The sequence below is a fragment of the Telmatherina bonti genome (assembly GCF_933228915.1).
Source record: "Telmatherina bonti genome assembly, chromosome: 4".
In the NCBI taxonomy this organism is placed as follows: domain Eukaryota; kingdom Metazoa; phylum Chordata; class Actinopteri; order Atheriniformes; family Telmatherinidae; genus Telmatherina; species Telmatherina bonti.
Window position 1 is genome coordinate 14,789,185 of NC_136622.1, and position 19,531 is coordinate 14,808,715.

At 38.5% G+C, this 19,531-nt stretch overlaps 1 protein-coding gene across 3 annotated transcripts in view; it reads right to left on the reverse strand.

Moving 5' to 3' along the window:
• The window catches only part of trim33 (tripartite motif containing 33), a 35,844-nt gene that overhangs the window by 3,520 nt on the left and 12,793 nt on the right, over window positions 1–19,531 (reverse strand). For 2 of the 3 annotated variants that reach the window (XM_079239193.1, XM_079239191.1), the window contains exons 11-19: window positions 11,774–11,830; window positions 10,612–10,812; window positions 10,191–10,323; window positions 7,750–7,813; window positions 4,653–4,803; window positions 4,125–4,522; window positions 3,684–3,795; window positions 3,533–3,607; window positions 1,447–1,599 (exon numbers count right to left, since the gene is read on the reverse strand). In XM_079239193.1, the coding sequence (XP_079095319.1) occupies window positions 1,447–1,599; window positions 3,533–3,607; window positions 3,684–3,795; window positions 4,125–4,522; window positions 4,653–4,803; window positions 7,750–7,813; window positions 10,191–10,323; window positions 10,612–10,812; window positions 11,774–11,830 (1,344 nt within the window). The remainder of the gene's footprint in view (window positions 1–1,446; window positions 1,600–3,532; window positions 3,608–3,683; window positions 3,796–4,124; window positions 4,523–4,652; window positions 4,804–7,749; window positions 7,814–10,190; window positions 10,324–10,611; window positions 10,813–11,773; window positions 11,831–19,531) is intronic. The other variant, XM_079239192.1, reaches the window with a different exon arrangement.

A 19,531-nucleotide genomic window follows, 5' to 3' on the forward strand; every position in this document is an offset into this window, starting at 1 on the left:
CAGTCCCATGACTGCATCAATCACATATTACTGGGAAAAATAAAAGTGTTTAATCCAGTACAAAATATTTTAAATAAATGTTACTGACTTTTCATTAATATCAAACGTTCATATAGAACATAAATTAATAGCTGGTGAGCTAGATTATCATTGTAATGCTGGATCTACATAACGGTACGTGTTGCATTTGTAAACTGAGATATAAGCCTGTTTGTTTTCTATGTTAAAAAAAACAAAACAAAAAAAAAAAAAAAAAAACAAGTTCACAGATGAACTGAAAATTCACACTATATTTCCAAAATGTGTTGGCATTTTTGGAATTCCACCTTACATCACATTAGAGGTGCTTTTACTAATTAAGCAGATACTTTTATCCAAGGCAAATAGTACTTTTCATTTACATTATATCAACTGTGTCATCTTCCAGTTACACCACAGGGGTAATATCCAGCTGAAATGTGTGTGGCTGTGGGGCCTAAGCTTTAGTTCAGTTCTGTAAACTTGTCAAATGTAAATGTCTGTATGTCTAACCTTGGACGAGCTGGCTTGAACCTTGAATTTCCCCTCGGGGATAAATAAAGTATCTTTGATTTGATTGATTGATTTTTCAGAAAATGATTTTATCAATATTAACAAGGTTCACACATGAAATCTTTACTTGCTGTTAACTGGAGTTACACTAAAATATAAGTATAGTGAATCTGCCGGGCACACTCACAGCCTGCACAATCACCATTAGAAATAAAATGCAATCATGTTTTTGGGCACTCTGAACTCTTTCTGCTTGTTGTTTTTTTTTAATTTTTTTTTTTAAAGAAAACAGAATCCCATTTATGTTGTTGGAAAGTAAAATTATGAGTATATCTAACTGATGGGATCTATATGTATGCAACTGTACTCTGTTTCAGAGGACACATGATATGGTGAGAAATTTGGACCCACAGCAGCAACTCAGGCAGGAAACAAAAACAAATGCATTCATTATACGTCACAATACATTGTAGCTCAAAAAAAGAAAATGCACAAAAATAAGTTATGTAAAAGTATTAAGTGATCACCTATTTGATTAAAAGACAAACACCCGGTATATCATTGAGATGCAGACAGTGTTAAGATTCAGACAGTGTTCCTGCAGCCAGTGCAAAACATGTACAGTGATCCCCTCTTTCGCTTTCCTCCACCCATGAGTGTTAGTAACTGTACAAAACTGCAAGCAGATCACAGTCTTTAGGCGACACTATCGCTTTTTTCTGACTAGGTTAGACTAACGTCTAAAGTGATGATAAATACAAATCTGGTTAGCGTCTTTTTGTTTGGTAAAATAATTTGGCTAATAAGTCAAATGACATTTTCTTTCAGGTGGTGGCACTATATCCGTCTAACCCGTGTCTGCATGCACACTCATAAGGAGATGCCACACACAACTTGAAAACTCATGCTGCTCACCTCATTGTACTTCGCACAGTTTTTGAAGATAAGGCGCATGTCGGACACAAACTCCTGGATGGACTTGTAGAACTGGGAGCTCCGTAACTGCAGCTTTTTCTTCACCCTCTTCAAGTCCATGGGCTGCTTAATAATCTTGTAGTAGTTGGGTACCTAAGTTTAATAAAAGTGGGTCAGATTTCATACTTAATTATTCCAATTGAAAAGATTTTCTTTTGCTTAGAAAATAACAGGCAGTTATTGGTATAGATTTAGAAACATCCTGTGCTGGACTGGTGACCTGTCCAGAGCGTACCCTGCCTCTCACCTGATGATTGCTGGGATAGGATCCAGCTTCCTCGCAACTAATTGGACTAAGCCGTAGCGATGCACCGATACCATATCAGTATCAGTATCTGTATCTGCTCAATACCATGTGTGTGCACTCGTACTTGGTATTAACCTTTTGTCAGGCAAGTGACTACTTTTGATCACTTTGTTTTCTTTCATTTTCAGCATAAAACACTTTTTTTTTTAAAAATGTAACAACAGAATGGAGGTCTTGGTACATACCTGGACAATTTTAGGTTAAAATGTCTAATTTCAAGGTATTTCATTAATTGCCCTATAAAGGGTTAATAAAAGGGTTCCAATACCACACTAGTCAAGCCAGTGCAGATGGGTGTGATGACATGCTTCGGACATGTTTTAAAAGAAGTAAAGGCCTTGAATGTTAAAATATGACATTTTTTGTTCCACTAAAAGCAAGATCTTTGTTTCAAACCAGCACCTGTGTAGTTGTATTTGGGTAAAATGTGTCAAATCAAATATGTAATGTTAATATAATTTTGTTGGTGAGGTAACTTAAGAAAGGAAAGGTAATTTTTTGCAATCTAATGAAATCTTACACAGTTATAACCACAATAATAACCATAGTGACAATAATGTTCACATAAACAGGTTTGGTATTGGCAAATATTGGTATCTGCAGATATTCAAATTTCAGATACTGGTATCGGATCGTAACTCTCAAAAAGTGGATCAGTGCATCCCTACTAAGCCATATAGAAAATGATAAATTAATGATTTGGAAATGTTAAGCAATCTGAGTTTTGTTATTTTACCATATGGTAAAATTGATTACCTATTCCCAGGTAATACATGTTCATCCCTTTTATGCAGAGTAAGGCAAGAACCATGGGGAGAGGGCAGGAAAGTATAAGAAATTTGTTACATTAAGAGACTGCCTGTCTTGATACGATGGGAATGCACATTCTTTTCTCCACAAGGGCTGCAATGTAATGTAAAAATGCCCTTTAGGTATGGTATTAAATCTGAATTTGCACCACCATCCTGCAAGGTTTTGATTAGTTGTAGGAGTTTTCAATTTTGCTTCTGAACACAGTGATTGTGTGGAACAATTAAACAATATTGTTTAATTTATCCGATTCCATACTTTGTTTTGATTGTTGTTCCCACTCCATTTCCTCTCCAGGAGGTGTTGTGCTGTCTGTAGCACTGCCATGAATTTAACAAGATTGATGGATACTACTCATGTCCTCCTTAATCCTCTGAAAATTACTGCTGCAATGCTGTTTTTGATTCTTTCGGCTTCTCATCAAATAATTCCATATCACTTTGATTCTCACCATAAAGAGCATGTAGCAACAGAAATGTTAAATGTGTGTGCCACACTGCCGTTTTCTACATAGACCATATGAGTGTCTCTTAGAGGCAAATGCAGAAACATAATAAAAGCAGCAGGCTGAAATTAATTGCCTAATCACCTGTTTTTAACCAAGCTGTCCCAAAGCCAACATGCCCCGCCAGCCAAATCCAGAGCTGCTATTTCTTTTTAGTGCATTTCATCAGTTATGGCATTCAAAAGTTAGATTTATATTGGGATTTTAACCAAACTAAAGTTAAAAAAAAAAAATGGCTGTGACACTGCTGACTGCCTAATGTGCACAACATAGATTAAAGTGCCGTGAAAGTGGAAGTGAAAATTTTGCATGATTGTGTGTATGGTGAACATCAGCAAATGTCTCATAACGTTTATGAGTAATCATGTAGCAGGACAATGTGTGTGTCATGTGCAAGCACTTACAGAGTTAGGAACTGGTTCCCTAAAGCCCATGCTGAGCTCATGGCAGAAAATATATAATAGGAGGCGTTCACATCTCTGGAGACAAAGAGAGAATTACATCACTCAAACGAATCACAAAAAGGTTCTCTGAAGATGAGGTGACTGAACTGACCCTCTGGTCTTCGCCACTCAGGCTCTCTTCTCCTCTCACTTTCTTGCTTTCATCACAGTATTCTATTTCTGGGTCAGTTAGACTCCGGCAAAATGTGCAGAGAAAGTCACCCCTAGGAAACATCAATCACACAGACCAGAATATTCAAAATAGTATATTACAAAGCCATAATGAGCCGAGACTGATATACGTCCATCTATGCAAAGTGGTATTATGTTTGTGTCTCTAAATTGTGTGCAGATGGAGCAACAGTGATGCCTTGAAACTGAAAAGCTACTTTGCACCATTTCATTATGTAATGAGTTACTTTGTGGCTGTACATGTACATCTTCATGCCACCATAGAAATTACTGTCCAGAATAATGCCTTTGTGATTGGTTAAAAAAACAAAAGTGTTTGACATGACTGCCATAACATGAGAGTAGTTTGCTGATCACTTACTTTGGGAAGATTTTTATGGTGGGTACATGGCATTTCATGTGGAACACTTTAGGACAGTGGTCACAACACAGTAGGTCACCGCCATTAATGCAAACTGCACACCAGTCTTCATTGGGGTCATCCTCTTTCCCACCGAGACCCCCCGTTGCCTCAGTTCCCCCACCCCCTGTGTTCTCTGTCCCCTTGTCCAAATTTCCATTCGTGAGTCCACTGCTGTTATGGGTGGATGAAGAGGTAGTGGAGGTCATAGTGGAAGATGATGTGGCGACACTGCCGCCGTTTAGTCCAGAACAAGGTGTCTCAGACTCAGGTTCTGTTTTAATGTGCTCCCCTAGAATCTTATGAGCATCATGTGATGTCGATACAACTCCCAGGGGACTGCTTTCAGCACTGCTCATCTGGAGAAGGGACAAAGAAAAATATATCCGTAGAAGATCAGTTTTTAGGGTAAATTTTATTGCAGTTTGTTATCACATTTCCTCTACTTATGACTTGCTTTAAAATGGCTTTGAAAAATTGTGATCATACCATGCAGGCACTCCGCCCAGCATCTTTGCTGCGCTCTGTCTTTAAAGAAGTTGGACATGTGTAACTCTCCTCTGTACCAGGCTCTTTCTTCACTCTGACCTGCTCTGTAGTGGAGCCACCTCCGGTCCCTGCCCTTCCTGCAGAGCTACAGCTGAAACACATTTTTTTTAAAAACAAACAAAAAAAAACCAAAAACAAATAAGGTAATTAATGAAACAGTTTAAACTGAGTGATATCCAACATGATCAAATACTCGTTGTGGTTTGTCTTTTGGCAATGAAACAGCAGAAGGATTTTTGTTTATGATAAACATTTAAATCACTGGTTATTATTGGTGTCACTAGCTGGGTTAATTACGCTGGTTTTGTAAACAAATAAAGAAGAATGTAGTGACAACATTTTAAATGATTAAAATGAGAAATACTCATTTGGCAACCTAGTTCATATCTTAACACAGACGGGAGAAAAACAAATTGTCTAAATTTACATTTAGCTGGGCATAATTGGCATCCTGCTGTTTGTATATTTTCTCCTGCTGTTTCCGATTAGCTGAAATATGGGGAAGACTTGTTTGCGTCAATATTTCATAAGATTTGAATGACTTTTAAGCAGTGTAACATGATGAGAAGGAGTCTAGACTGCAAGTATTTTGGATGGCTATATTTCATGTTTCTGAGGATTTCAGATTTGGAATAACTTCATTTTAAATTTAAAAAAATGGACACAGCATTAAAGGGACAACGGTGCGTTTTATTTATGGGGATTTAGATCAACAGCAACCGAACTGTGCAAGATATTAAGAGGTCTAAATGTCACACAAGGCCTAAGCTCCACAGCCACAATTGTGCATACACATGTACTACGGATGCAATGGGACTTGAAAATACCAAACTGTGCGCAGGACAATATGCACTTTCATTCCACAGGTTTTTGGTTTTGCAATAAATGTTGTTCTGGTGCTTTTGAAATGTTTATTTACTACAATAGAGGCCACTGAGTGCGTGCGCCTTTCCACAGATGAAAACTCGCTCCTGCAAGTCCGTGTCCTATCACTGTTGTACCCCCACCCACTAACTTCTCTCACTGGGACTTGGTTGTGGCTCATACACAAACACACAGAAACATGAAAATGACTACCCTTAGCAGAGTTGACAGAAATAAGTTTGAAGATGCACCAGCTCCATTCAAATATTTAATGTGGGATCATTTCAGTTTTTTCTGTCGACAACGAGGGCGTGAAAACAGTTAATGGAAATTTCACTGACGGAAAAGTTGTTTTTGAAACACTAAAGTAAACAAACAATATGCTCAAACATGTCCAGCGTAAGCATTCAGATACAAAGCTTGATCAACACCAGACAGCTGATCCGAACAGACAGCAGCAGCAGAAAAGCAACTGTCTGACTGACCTACCTGGCTTCTTCAGGTATGATTTTTTTTTAGGTGTTTTTTTTTTTGTTTGTTTACCTATCCTAAACAGCATCATGACAGCAGAGTGATGGCCTGGCTGCCATATTGTGATAAACAAATTAAGAGGAGCCTTTCGGGTATAGGGCTCCTAATGGTTTTTAAATTTTATATTTTATCATTATATGATTTATATCATATCAACAGTGTTATATAGTTACGTACAGTGTTAATATATTTAGTGATATAATTTGTTCCTCTTGTCAAATTGTTTTTGCTGACAAACCAAATATGTGATTTATAAAAAAAAAAAAAGAAAAAAAACAAATACACATATTCTCTTTATGCATAAAATATGTACCAAAACCAAACTAAAACTGAGAACCAAAGAACCTGAGGTCCAGTCTATAATGTGGGCCACCTGTACAGCTGCAACTCTAACATGTCTGCATGAAATCAAACTGAATTATTCTGTTCAACACAGTAGGGAAACATGCAGTAAAGAACTGATTAAACAAAGTCAGATTTGGATCAGTCTAAGAATCAGAGATGTATTCTTCCAATAAAGAAAAAAATAATCCACCTACTCTGTAAAAAGTTTTTTTTTGGCCAATTTGGACACAGTTCCATTTCCTGCTGAGGTTTGATGCATTTGGATGACCAAGCACAAATACAGCTTTTGCAGACCTCCTAATTCACAGTGAATCTTCAATAAATCATTTGTGTCTCAGTTCTACTGGAAGCAAAAGAGTACAAGCCTACTCCAAACACAAGCACAGCCCTCTCAACAAGCTTATGAGCTGTTCCCTTTTTACTATAGTTTCCTGCTTCCAGCTTTGTTTGATTCAATGGTTCAAAGCACTCTGTTCCTCAATTTAAATGGTTTCTTTTCACATGTTTGTTTTTTCCCCTTACATTTCCACATCTGCTTTTCACAATGTAAAATATTTTCGGTGAAGCATAATTTTTTTCCTTTACTTTTTACATTAACTTCACCTCTGTCAAAATGCAAACTGTGAGCTCTTCTGTATCTGAACAAAAGTTAGGAAGACACACAGCAGCCCAGGAACTATCTGATGTGAAATGCTTCTATTAACTTGAAATCTACGAGGACTATGTGCTTAAGGCACGAAACCAGGTTTATGCAGTCATGCAGGCGATGGTGAAACAACTGTATGGGAGCACATTTACCTACTGGTATTAGGACTAAGTAATAAACTAACTTTTACATTTATACCAGCATTTATTCAAACAAGGTATGAAATCAAACAATACAAATCGTGATTAAAACTTGGAAGGGTTTTATATGACTGGTAAAAGCGCTTGCTACATTATACCTGTGGCACTGACTTAAAAGACAATTAGTTCAGTTTGTATAATTTAGATACTGTACATCACTACACAGCCTGGAAATACACACGGACAGACAATGATTTTGATTCATATTACTCAGCCCAAGTCCATACATTCTACATCTAACATCCTACAGCAGTATGCCTGGAAAACAATTAGTAACTGCCTAAACTTATAGATAAGATACAATATTACAATTTCCATGATTATGTTGAGTTTTACAACTAAAATTTGCCATATGTCTGAATAAACCACATACATGAACAAATTTAACTATTGACTGAGGAAAAACAAAAACAGGATAGACAAGCAAATTAGCAAAATCACTAGTGCTTACCTGCCTCTGCTACCTGTGCTAGACGCACTGGAGGGTCGTGCTGGCGTGTGGGCATTAGACAGACCTGCAGACAGAAAAATGTAGCATGTAATGTGGTCAACTTTTCCAATATGTGTTTTTCTAACAGTAATGACAAGTGCTGGACATGACTAAAATGTTCAGTTTTGGTTAATCACATGATTTTATCGCTCATTGCATTGTTACATGTAAAATTCAATCATTTTGAAAGCAGAATATTGCACACTGGTTCAAGTGTCTGTCCACGTTAGGAAGCAGCATCTACCATAAATAGCTCATGCATACGGCACCACCTCCTTCAAAAGCCTATTCTCACTTGAAGCATACCTCGCATCCAAAGCTAGCTAGCTAAACTGTCTACAGACTGACTTTATTTAGCTTCAGTCACCAGGTGCTAACTAGCCTTGGACTATTCTGCTCAACAATCACACCAGACCATTTTAGAGCTTCCTTGCCACTCTAGTTTGCTTAGCACTAACCTCGACGCCCCACCAGGGCAGTCTGAGCACCGAGTGTTGGCACACCAGCTAATAATTAGCTTCTTCACAGTTCGCACAGATGCAATCTGCCTCTACTCCCTGCCTGCACATCAGATCGCGAGGGCCAACGGCCCTCACACCAGAGGCCACGGAGACTCGGAGGCCTGTCCTTGTCATAGTGGTAACAGGATATAGAGCAAAGATCCACACCAGGTCTGCTCAAGCTGCCTGGGGCTAGAAACCATTCGACTAGCTATTTAAGGTCCGTGGCTTGTGTCAACACTGTCCTGTGTTCACCATCAAAAGTCTCAATAGATGAGAAGTCCGCCAAGCTAGTCTGTCTGGACATGACTTGTACCTCCCTTCTCTTGTTGCAACTGTCAAAAAGGGAGAGGAAGGAGGGGCTGCTGTGGCAGGGATACCAGAGGCTAGCGCCAGCTGGGGTTCAACCTAGCTGCAGATCATGGACCTAAACTATGGAGAAGATGATGTTGCCACCTTGAATCTCCTCGTTTAAGTGTATTAGGAGAAGGATGACATTTTAATACTCCAAGTGAGCAGCCATGGCCATCTCTTGGCCTGTAGTTGTAGCTGAGACCACCAGATCCCGCGATGAAGGGAGGAAATTGCCCTTGGCCAAAAGTGCAACAATGCACCAGCAGGCCAACCAGGCCTGAGGGTTTTCATTCAAGCCCGACAGTTTTCAGTCAAGCCTGAGGGTTTTTATTCAACCCGATTGTTTTCAGTCAAGCCTGACCGAAAGGCTGACAAGGCAGTGGCGCTCTCAGTCAGTGTACTAAATGTCCTCTCCCTACTTAAAGCTCATCAATCTGAATTGTACGAGGATTTTGTGTCAACACAAGACCCCGCAATGGGAGGGAGGAGATACCAATCTCAGATCTCTGTCTCTGCATCCAATGCTCTGCGGTTCACGGGAAGACCACTGGGATCTATGGTGCTGCAGGAACGGGAACAGCGGCTCAACCTTGCCAACCTGTCAGACAGAAGGAGGGCATCCTGGACATGTCCATTTGTCAACAAAGACATTTTTGGTTCTGCGTCGGCCTCTATGCAGCGGAGAAAATGGAGGATGAAGCTCTCCAGCTTTGCCTCCCCTGAAAGCCTCCAGGCCTGTTGCCTCCCAGTTTTTTCAGTTTAAAATGCCTAAACAGGTGGGCTCATGTTCTCCTATTGGCCATGTGGTCTGTGTTGCTCCACCAGAGGAATACAGCAGTCACAGGCTGCAGAGAGACATTCATCCCATAGTGAGACATCACACTTATATTACTCAGAGAACTGGGGTTATATACATAAGGCCTAAAGTTTTTTTCTCCGCTGTAAGATGTAGAAGGCAGGAATCGTCTCTGCACTTATGGTGGAAAGTCTGTTTTTTGAAAATGATTGAAACCTTAAAGAAATAATAGACAAACTGTTTCTGGGTTTTCCACTTTCTGAAGTAAGGATGTAAAACCGTTTTTAGCCAGTAAGCACTTTTTTTTCTTTTAGTATGGTGGAGCACAATCTCAGCAGAGATGGAAGGGGAACAGCCTTTGATACATTACTTGCTCATGTGAGCTAGGCTCACCCTAAACATTTTTCATGACTGATATGTGTGAAGAAGGCCATCCCATGAAGTGACCTTGTCTGTATACGTAGTCAGGGCCAGTGGGTAACAAGCTCTGTTTTGCAAAGCAACTTTTGAAAAAAACGTGTTAACATATAAAATAATTCTTCCTGTCAACTAAATATTGCATTAACACAATAATATTCTCTTAATTTGCCCTGCTCTAGAAACAACATATAGTTCATTGGGGGTAAATCAGGAATGGCTTATAAATTATGTAAAATAATATCAATATATAAAATAATAAATATTAATGTTCTTTTGACCTTCATCTTCATAATAAGGCAAAAAAAAAGCATAATCAACACCTAAGCAGGTACCTGACGATCCCGGAGAGAGCGTGGATAGTCCAGGTGAGGGGTTCATGTCCACTGAGCCAAGCGGATGCTGTGCACTGGCTGTGATATAACGAGAAAGGAGGTGTCCTAGGTTGCTGGAACCAGCATCTTCCAACTGGAAGTTTAAGAAAATAAAAATTAGCATGCAGTCGTTACTTAAGAGGTCAACAGATATTTGGAGAAACATTACATTTATTTCACTTTGTGGCACAGTTTAAATTTTCCGAATTAATCCAAGTTAATAACATATTTTATGTTTCATATGTTTTGCTCATATAGTCACTCTCCAAAAGAAATAAATGTAGATTTACTAAGTTATCTGACATAATAATCTGCCATTTTACTTCTCAAACTTTGATGTTAATCGGACAAGAAAACAAAAGCAATGCTGAAATGTGCGCACCTGAATGGGCGGGATCTCAGGAAGGCATGGCAGGTTCTCAGGATTAGTGACCGAGGGGATGAGCTCAATGGGACCAATTACAGGGCTGGCAGGTCCACGGTGAGCATGGGCGCCAGCCATACTGGCACTGGTAGGACTTGTGGGATTGGCATTGTGCAAGGACGCCACTGGGAAAGGGCCTGCGTGTCCTGGGTTGGAATGCTACACAAAACAAACAAAAAAAAGATACAGAATACAGAAACAAAGGGAGGTCATTTGCCTGGAGTTTAGAAAAAGGACATAAAAAAATCTGTGCCACAGCAACGACTAGGGGTGTAAATCACAAGTTTGATCATGATACCATATCATATCGATTCAATGGATAATCGTACAATGTTTGCCATCCTCACAAATGTTGCCTCGTTAAGATTTTAATTAGATCTGATTCAAAAATTGATGACTGATATGAAACAATCACATGTCAATTCAATTTGACATTCAATATGACTTTCATTCATATGAAATGCCTAAAAACTAAAATATCAACATTTAATTTCTTAGCTCAGTCAGACATTTAAATAAAGAACAAATTTGTTTTGGGAAAAAAAACAGATTCCCACATTTCATATATGCACATTTTAAATGTTCACATAATTTAAAAGAAAAAAAACTTTAAAACTGAAAGAATTAACTTCTATTTGTAGACATTTAAATAACATGTAGTGTAAGCCTTTTTCTTATTCAGTCTAATAGCAACTTTTAACATTGGTATAAAAACCACAGTAATATAGTCTGACTTTATCAGTTACATTATAGTAATCATACTTAGCATTCTTCATCACTAGAATTTTTATTGAGCCATGTTCATAATTTTATTCTGCAATGCATTACTGATGACACTGCTGAATGACAAATAAATCCAAATGCTTATCTGAAACTAAGACACTTTCTTTTTAAACGAAGCAACCCTAAAAAATTGTTTTCCTTTGCACATCTGACAAGTGATTGCGATATTGACATTGGATAGATTTCCAATTGGATTAATGCTGTTGGATCACTGAATCGATTCAGATCGATGGAGTGTTACACCCCTAGAGACAACATGGCTTCATTTCATGCAATTGACTAACCACGCATGCTGCACAAGACACGAAAATCACAAAGAAGGAAAAATGTGCCAAACCCCTGATTGCAGTAAGAAACGAAACCTTTGGTGGCTCATCTCAGATTCTATAGACATCTGGACACAAAGAAAAATGGGCCGGATATAGTGGAGGTTTCTCTTACCTAGTCTCACATGCAGAAAATAAAGGTACATTTTCACAATGTTTTGTTAGCATCATTTACACAATTATTTAGCTTTATATGTACAGATACAGATGCGAGGCAGTGCTTTGCAGAGTTGAAATAAAGCATTTGCGTTCTTTGAAACAACTGTTTCAGCAGTTTTAACTCTAATATATACCCGGCGTGAAGCGAGAACTTTTTTTTTTTTCTCACGGCCACAAGAGCAAATGATCTCATTTTGTTATTGCAGAAGTGAATGGGGACAACTTGCAGCTTGTTCTCAACGCATCAAGTGAGCAGAACTCAGAACTGCATTTTTGCAAGGGGTGGGAAATTGAATCAAAAAATCAAATCTCTGGATTTTTTAGCTTCACAATTTTAAAATAGATTTTAACAAAAAAAACAAAAAAAAAACATTTTTTTTTTTAAATAAATTAAAATAATGCATTATAAAAAGTTTTGTCATTTCTATTGATCTTTTTATTAGTCTTCTAGGGAATTACAGCAGCAGAATGATCGTTTGGCTACTGTGTTGTTTTTTTCTAATTGAAATCAAGAAAAATGACAAGCAAAAAAAGTTTTGTATTTTTAAATTATTTTTTTTTGTCTTCAAAAGTCAGCAATATCAAAGAATTGTGAGAATCGCAATTAAAATCAAATTGGCACCCAAAAAATTGGAATCAAGAAGAATCGCGACAAAAGCATATCATCACATCTCTAATTTTTGCTGTTGCAATGTTGAATGGATTATTTTAATAGATAGCTGATTAAGGCGGAGAGAAAGAAGGAAAATTAATACAACATATGTAGCATTTAAAGACAAGGACCCCATCTTGTGCACAAGATATCACGGACAAAGTTTTCGCCCCTTGTGGAGTATATCACAGCCTTTACATGCATCTTGGGTATAGAATATAAGTTACACACCTATCAACATAGTAACTCACCAAACTGCCACTCTCTGTGTAAAAATGTAAATAGTTTTGTGCATTCTGCATTTTAAAATATAGCTAGCTTGAGGTTGAATGTAACACTGGTTGGGAATATTTAACCCTTTAAAGTCCAGCCTAAGAAAGTCAAGGCTGAAAGTCAAGTTTTGTTGATACAAAGTTCTTCTCTTTTTTTTTGTATATTTACCATTTATTACTGTGCGATATGACAAAATTATTGTAGTGTCTTCTTCATTACGGGCAGAAGACAAGTACAGAATTGTGTTAAACAAGGGTTTTAGGAATATTTTACGATAAGGTCATTCAAAATGTCTTAGAAACTAACAAATGTGATACATCTGGCATTATAGGTTTAATTTAGCATAACAAAAAATCATTAAAAAATGCAGAAGATTTTACAGGCAATTAAGAATTCTTAAAATGTGCACTTCTGATGCACTTTTCTTTCTGGGAAAAAAAATTCAAAACAAATTTTCTGTGTGAACTAACAAAACTGTAAATGTATGCATCCAGTTACTGTTCCCGGAATGAAGAGGAAGGAGGTACCACATATAATATGGGATTTCATGTTCTTGTACATCCTGGCTTAAGACGCTACAAATCATGTCTTTAGGAAAATGACATATGCAACCATCACCAATGTCATTCCTTTTTTGATAGCTGCTCTTCATCAAGCTTAGCTGAGAGATGAGGGGAACTAATTATTGTACCTCTAAGGATTAACGGTGTGTTCAGATCAAACGTGTTTTGAGCGTCAAGAGCGGCAGGTTTCCATGTAAAGTCTATGGGGAGGCGCGACAAGGGAGCGTCGAGCTTTCGCGCATCGCGTTTTGAGCATTTTGGGTGTCGGTGTTCCACGCGTCAAAAGCCAGAGATGGACAAAGCTGAACTTTGGCCACTCGACGCGGGGCGTCAACCAATCAGAGCGATCAGCTCGCAGCTCCTGGAGGATCCCTGTGGTGAACTCAGACATGGGGCTGAGATGCAATTACTCTGTGTAATATTTAGGATAACCATTCCTTGCTAAAAAGCTGAATATTACTGAGTTGGCAACGTAGCAGGATACGTTGCCTAGCAATGCTTTGTTTGCGGGCGGCGGCTCTCTGCTGAGTGCGGCTCTTGTTGCATTAACACTGACTATTACTGCCCTACGACAACGTCCTCTAGCTTTATTTATTAAATAAAACCATGCCATATCTCTACTGAATCCGCCATCATTCAAACGGACCCTCCTCTCTTTTCCGCCGCGTTTGCCGCTCGCTCCGGACACAAGCGGCAGACACGGCAGGAGCGTTTTGGGCGTCGGACACAAAAGTGGCAGTTTAGTGACCAGCGTCGAGGGTTCAGCGTTTTGAGTGTTTTCGACACTCAAAACGCGTTTGGTCTGAACACACCGTAAAAGTGAAGCCTATGCAGATGTGCCAAAAAATTGCAGTTGAACTCTCATCTTCTAGGGGTTCCAAAACAGAGCAAATCCCCATAGAGTTCCATGTTAAAAAGGCTAACTTCACAGCAGAAATAAACATGTTTACAGTGTGGTTCAAAAAAAGGATTTTAGGTTTAATAGGTCAGGTTTATTTTCATTAAAACTGTGGGAGGAGTGATTATTTTTAAGACTCATCCGTTTAGAAATAATTTAATCTTGAAATTTGGCAAAAATGGGGGCATTTCCTTTTGATTAACAGGTACCCAATCTCTAGTTGCAAGATGGCAAAGTGTAGCACATCCGAGTGTAGTACACTATAGCCAGTTAATTACGTGACTTAGCTTTAGCTGGCCTTCCTCCATCAGCTCTGAGGTAGCTCAGTTAGCTCTTAGATACCTGTAGCTTAAATGCTCATTCGCAGTTTTCCACTGTTAGAAAGGACATGGTTTCTTCGTCCAAGGTGTTAAATCAAGGACATGGTTTCTTCGTGCAAGGTGTCAAGTCTTTCTAAAAGCTTGGAGGACAGCTTTTGCTCCAGGATGACTGGCAGAGAAATTGACCAGGGTGTTGTGGATTCGCTAACTGGGTAGCTGAATTCACAGGGAACTCTCCCTCTTTGGGGGTGGCCCTGGCATTGCCAACTTGCAAGTACTGACGTGAGGTTTTGGTCTTGCATCTGGTCTGGAAACAACATTGTGCAATGCTTCAGTCTGATTCTCTCTCAGCTCAGACTTTGCCTGTTTGAGATAAAATAATTGCCAAACAGCTCATTTGGGGTCACCAGCTCATCCAAATAAAGAACCTTGTTCCTGTCTGGAACATTGAAAAGTCAGCCATGGGTGCCTCTGCACCACCGCTATCATGGGACACAAAGGATGTAATCTGTGATGATGCCGACCTCATTCACAATGCGTTTCAGTGGGATTACTTGTGCTCCAAACACTGCCAGATACTTAGCCTGATAAGTCTGAAGTATGGTTATAGAACTAAACGTGCAGGCTGTGGCGACTTGCGTCCTAAAGATTGTGTCCCACTGAGCTGCTGAGCATCTACAGTGCTTGGAAGGTAACATTGCTGGGCCGATCACACTGTGGTTGGGGAATGGGGACAAAAAAGCTGCCAAGCATAAACATAGCCAAAGGATTAAGTAATTCAGCATTCACAGCAGCATCCAAGTCCAAATACTGTCCATAGTCAGATATGGCAACACATAGTTAGACAAAAGCGTAATCCACAACAATATAGGGTACAAGTCAAAAGTTTTGGTTCATTAGCAGACAGTTTTACATTGTTGTCGGCTTGGGCAGTCATGAAAATCCAGAGAAGCACAATGTTTTCCAGGCAGGAGAAACAAGGGGGCAGTTCACCTCAAATTTTTCCACCATATTACATTACGTGAGAAGAAAAATAGTCCTGGCCTACTGGCACAGCAGCAGCAGCACAGCAATCTGATGATAATCCGTTGTGATGATTGTGTGACAAACCATGAATATTAAGGCTAATGTCCAGGACACCATCTGTCCTCCATCATCCCACTGAAACTGAGTTTCCAGAGCACCTTCTGGGAGCTCCTGTTCATTTTTGGCTGACCCAGCAATATACTCCATGTGGAGTGCCTAGTTATCCACAGGAACTTCAACTGAGAGCCCATTGTCTTCAGTCTGGGGAGAAGACATATCCTTAAAATTGGAGTGTCAGGGGTCAGCAGCTGCAACAATGGTAGTATAAAGCACTCTTACCAGAAACTTAACCTATATTTGCATGTCTTGCACTTCATTTCCCGATTTTTAAACCTTTGCATAACTAAAACGATACCATATATACAAATATACTGCTTGAGCTAGATGCCAATGAATGCAAACAATACATCGTTTAGAAGTTCACTGTCTGTGCAAGACATATATTAATAGAAGAAATATGATAAAGAGCCAGATGGGCTTGGAGTCTATTTGATAAAGAGCAGGTACAATTATAGTGTAGTTATTCTTTAATAGAGGTCAGAGTATCATAACTGTACCGCGTTTACTTGTGTCTAGATTGATATTTTAATGAAATATCTCAGGCTTCTCTGAGGAAAACCTCAATCAGCTCTATTACTCATCCTTTGCATAAGGGTATTACAAACTAGTACTTCCTCGCAACCAAGAAGATAAGGTCCCTTTTTAAATATATAGAGACTGCGGCTGGCACAGAATGGATACTGTTCAAAACAAAAAGAAACTAATAGATTTGCTATCAGACTTTGAGTTAGACGTTCCAGTACCTTAGTGCACTTACTAAGGAACCTGCTCACTAGTAGACAGTAGATGCTCCCATGGACAAATAGGGTTGGAGTCTGAAGCCTTGAAAGGGAATGGTAAAGCACAATACTTTCATTGAGCGCTGAAAGCTGGCTGGTGTGGACCATCCCCAGACAGATGGGGCATCCATTGTACAGTTCATCTCATTAAGAAAAAAAAATGAATATCCCTAAGGCGAACACAAAACTTTCGCTTCACTTGTTTAGGTGAGACATTTGGCTCCTTATCTGAATGCTGACCCAAAACTGGTGCTGTATGGGCAGGCACACAAACAGCAAGGCAGTGGTGGTTAACCCAACAAAAGCAGTTAAACATATCCAGAGTAAGTTGCAGCATTCTGGGGAAAACAAAGCTAGCCAGTGGTAGCTAGACAAAGCTGAGATAAAGAAGTGAGAAATGACCATGATGATGGTTGTACAGTATAGATGTTATACAAGTTCATTCAGGGCCCCACCCACAACAATAGAAGTAATTTGTCTAAAGGCATGATCACAGGGGTCTTCAGTCAGGACATGAGAGTGAAATATCCCATAATTTATATGTTGCATTGAGTCAATCCTCTGAAAGAGAACTGAGCACGGTTAAGGGCTCCAATTTTGTCTGAAATTTAATTACATATACCACAGACTCACTGCTTAAAATTAGCTCGCTCCTGTTTAAAATATTCATGTTACATAAAAATTGCAGGCATTTTCAGTGATTTTTACTGGTGTATATCTGAATGATCAAATAAATATTTCAGCAACTACAACAAATCCCAATAGTGTTGTCAATAAAAAATCTATAATGAAACTAATTAATACTAAAATGTAGTATCTATTTAGATATAAAATAAAACGGGTATCTGTACTTAAATGCCATTTTGGCATATGCCAGTTAAAGGACAGGACCAGCAGCCTCTATCCATTTCGCACAGACACTTCAGCAAATGACGAGCAAAAAAAAAAAAAAGTTTTATACATTTTTTTGTTTTTAATCTTCAAAAATCAGCAATATCGAAGAATTGTGAGAATCGCAATTTAAATAGAATCGGCACCCAAAGAAAAAATCGAAATCGAATTGGGACAAAAGCCTATCGCCACAGCCCAACTGGATTATATGCGGCGTATCAGGATGTGAGCAAGTTTCTTCAAAGACAGAATATGAATATAGAGTTTCCACTGTCCAGCACAAAAATCGGCATAAGCTAACTATGTGCCTGATTCTAGCTTACCCCCTCTTCCCATGCTTTATGGTGGGTTCATTTAACGTGCTTGCATTTTCGAAAAGCTCTTTTTTTTTTGTCGCTTAGAAACATCAAATTTATAAATCAAGTCAAAGGTCGTGCCTTGCATATAGTTATTGATGCTGCTAGCATCCATAGTTACAGTAATATAGCCATGTAGCCAGACTTACACAACACAGTCGTTTATATCTGGCAATAACATGTCTTATAGTCCCAGGCTGAGACTGATAGAAGAGGACAAACGGTGAGACCTAAAAAAAAAAAACCACATACACAACCCCACTTGCCAACAACAATGGAAAAACAGACATCTAATCACACACAAAAGCTTAACGCTGGGGTAGGTAATGCTGGGGAGCTACCAAGGTTTGAAAGTGGCACCCTATCTTGGCTCCTCTTCCTCCCTCTCCAATCAATAATCTGGTTTTGCTTCTTGCGTGATCGCAGCTTTTTCCGCCAACAATTTTCTCTTTATCAGCAGTTTAGCGGCAGGATGAAAATAAACCAAGCTGGGTCGGGGAAATCCTTCCTGCATATTCTCAGCCATGTTTGCCTTCAGAGTTTCTTTTTCACTACTTTGTATTTTCATCCTAACACGCTATTTATATGCAGGGGTGTGGCTGTCAAGGATGCTCTGCAGGAGGAGGAGGAGAGCCGGGAGAAGAAGCTTAAGAAATTTAAGAAATGAACAACTTGAATTCGGTCCAAAAGTTTGGATTGGTTAGAGTTTTTACAGATTTACAGTAAACTGAGGGGTCTAACTATTTTTCTTATTGTTCATGATTACAAAATGTATAGACTACGATTAGGACTAGGAACCACTTCACCTAGAAAAAATGTCTGAGCAAGATTATCAGCTTGACCAGCTTGTTTCTTCTAATTACTTGATGTGTTCTCAACTATTGTGAATAAAAAGATACTTTGGTTAACAGGTTGAAGTTTCTTTTAGCTTTGTGTTTTTTAATTTTTCAGTTAGTTTGAGAAGACTTACAGCTGCACAAGCTAATAGAGCTTGTTAATATTTTATTTAGACTATACAGTTAATGTCTGCTCTAATATTTATCTATATTTTGCATTGTACAAGTGTGAGGTTATTTCTGTGGTGTTTTAACTTTAATTTATGAAACAAGAAGAAAAAGTTTTTTCTCTATCTCTGTGTTATCAAAAATAGTATTGAGTATTGAGCACCATTGTTAGAATCAGTATTGAGCTTGCAATTTTATTATTATGAAAACCTTAATCCTAAATATGGTATTTGGCAAAAATAAAAATAAAACGAGAAACACAGAAAGTGCTAAAAGAAATTCAGGCTAAACAGACTTTTAAAAATCAGATTTCAGGCTGGATTTGTTTATAACTTGTCAGGGCTCTCTTTGACACTTCTGATGTCTGGTTAAATTAATGTAAATATCGGAAAAAAAAGTCCAGTTCACACCAAGTTTAATTTCAATTCAAGCAATTACTGTTGTAACCTAATTCTAACCCGCGAATGAAAAAGTTATATGCAATTTGATAACATATTTAAAAAGTATGTATATTACCACTAATATGTCTTATATAGTACACTGCTAACAACATATGAATTTAAAGCTTTACTGATTTTTTCTAGCGATGCAAAATTTCATAAAGGGAAGCACAATCTAAACCAGCCAAACACTGCATTAACCGTAATGTATTGTGTTGTATTGAGGAGCATAAGTCACTGAAAACACAGTTTTAGTAACTTTTAACTTTAAAGGCTAAAAAACAAAAG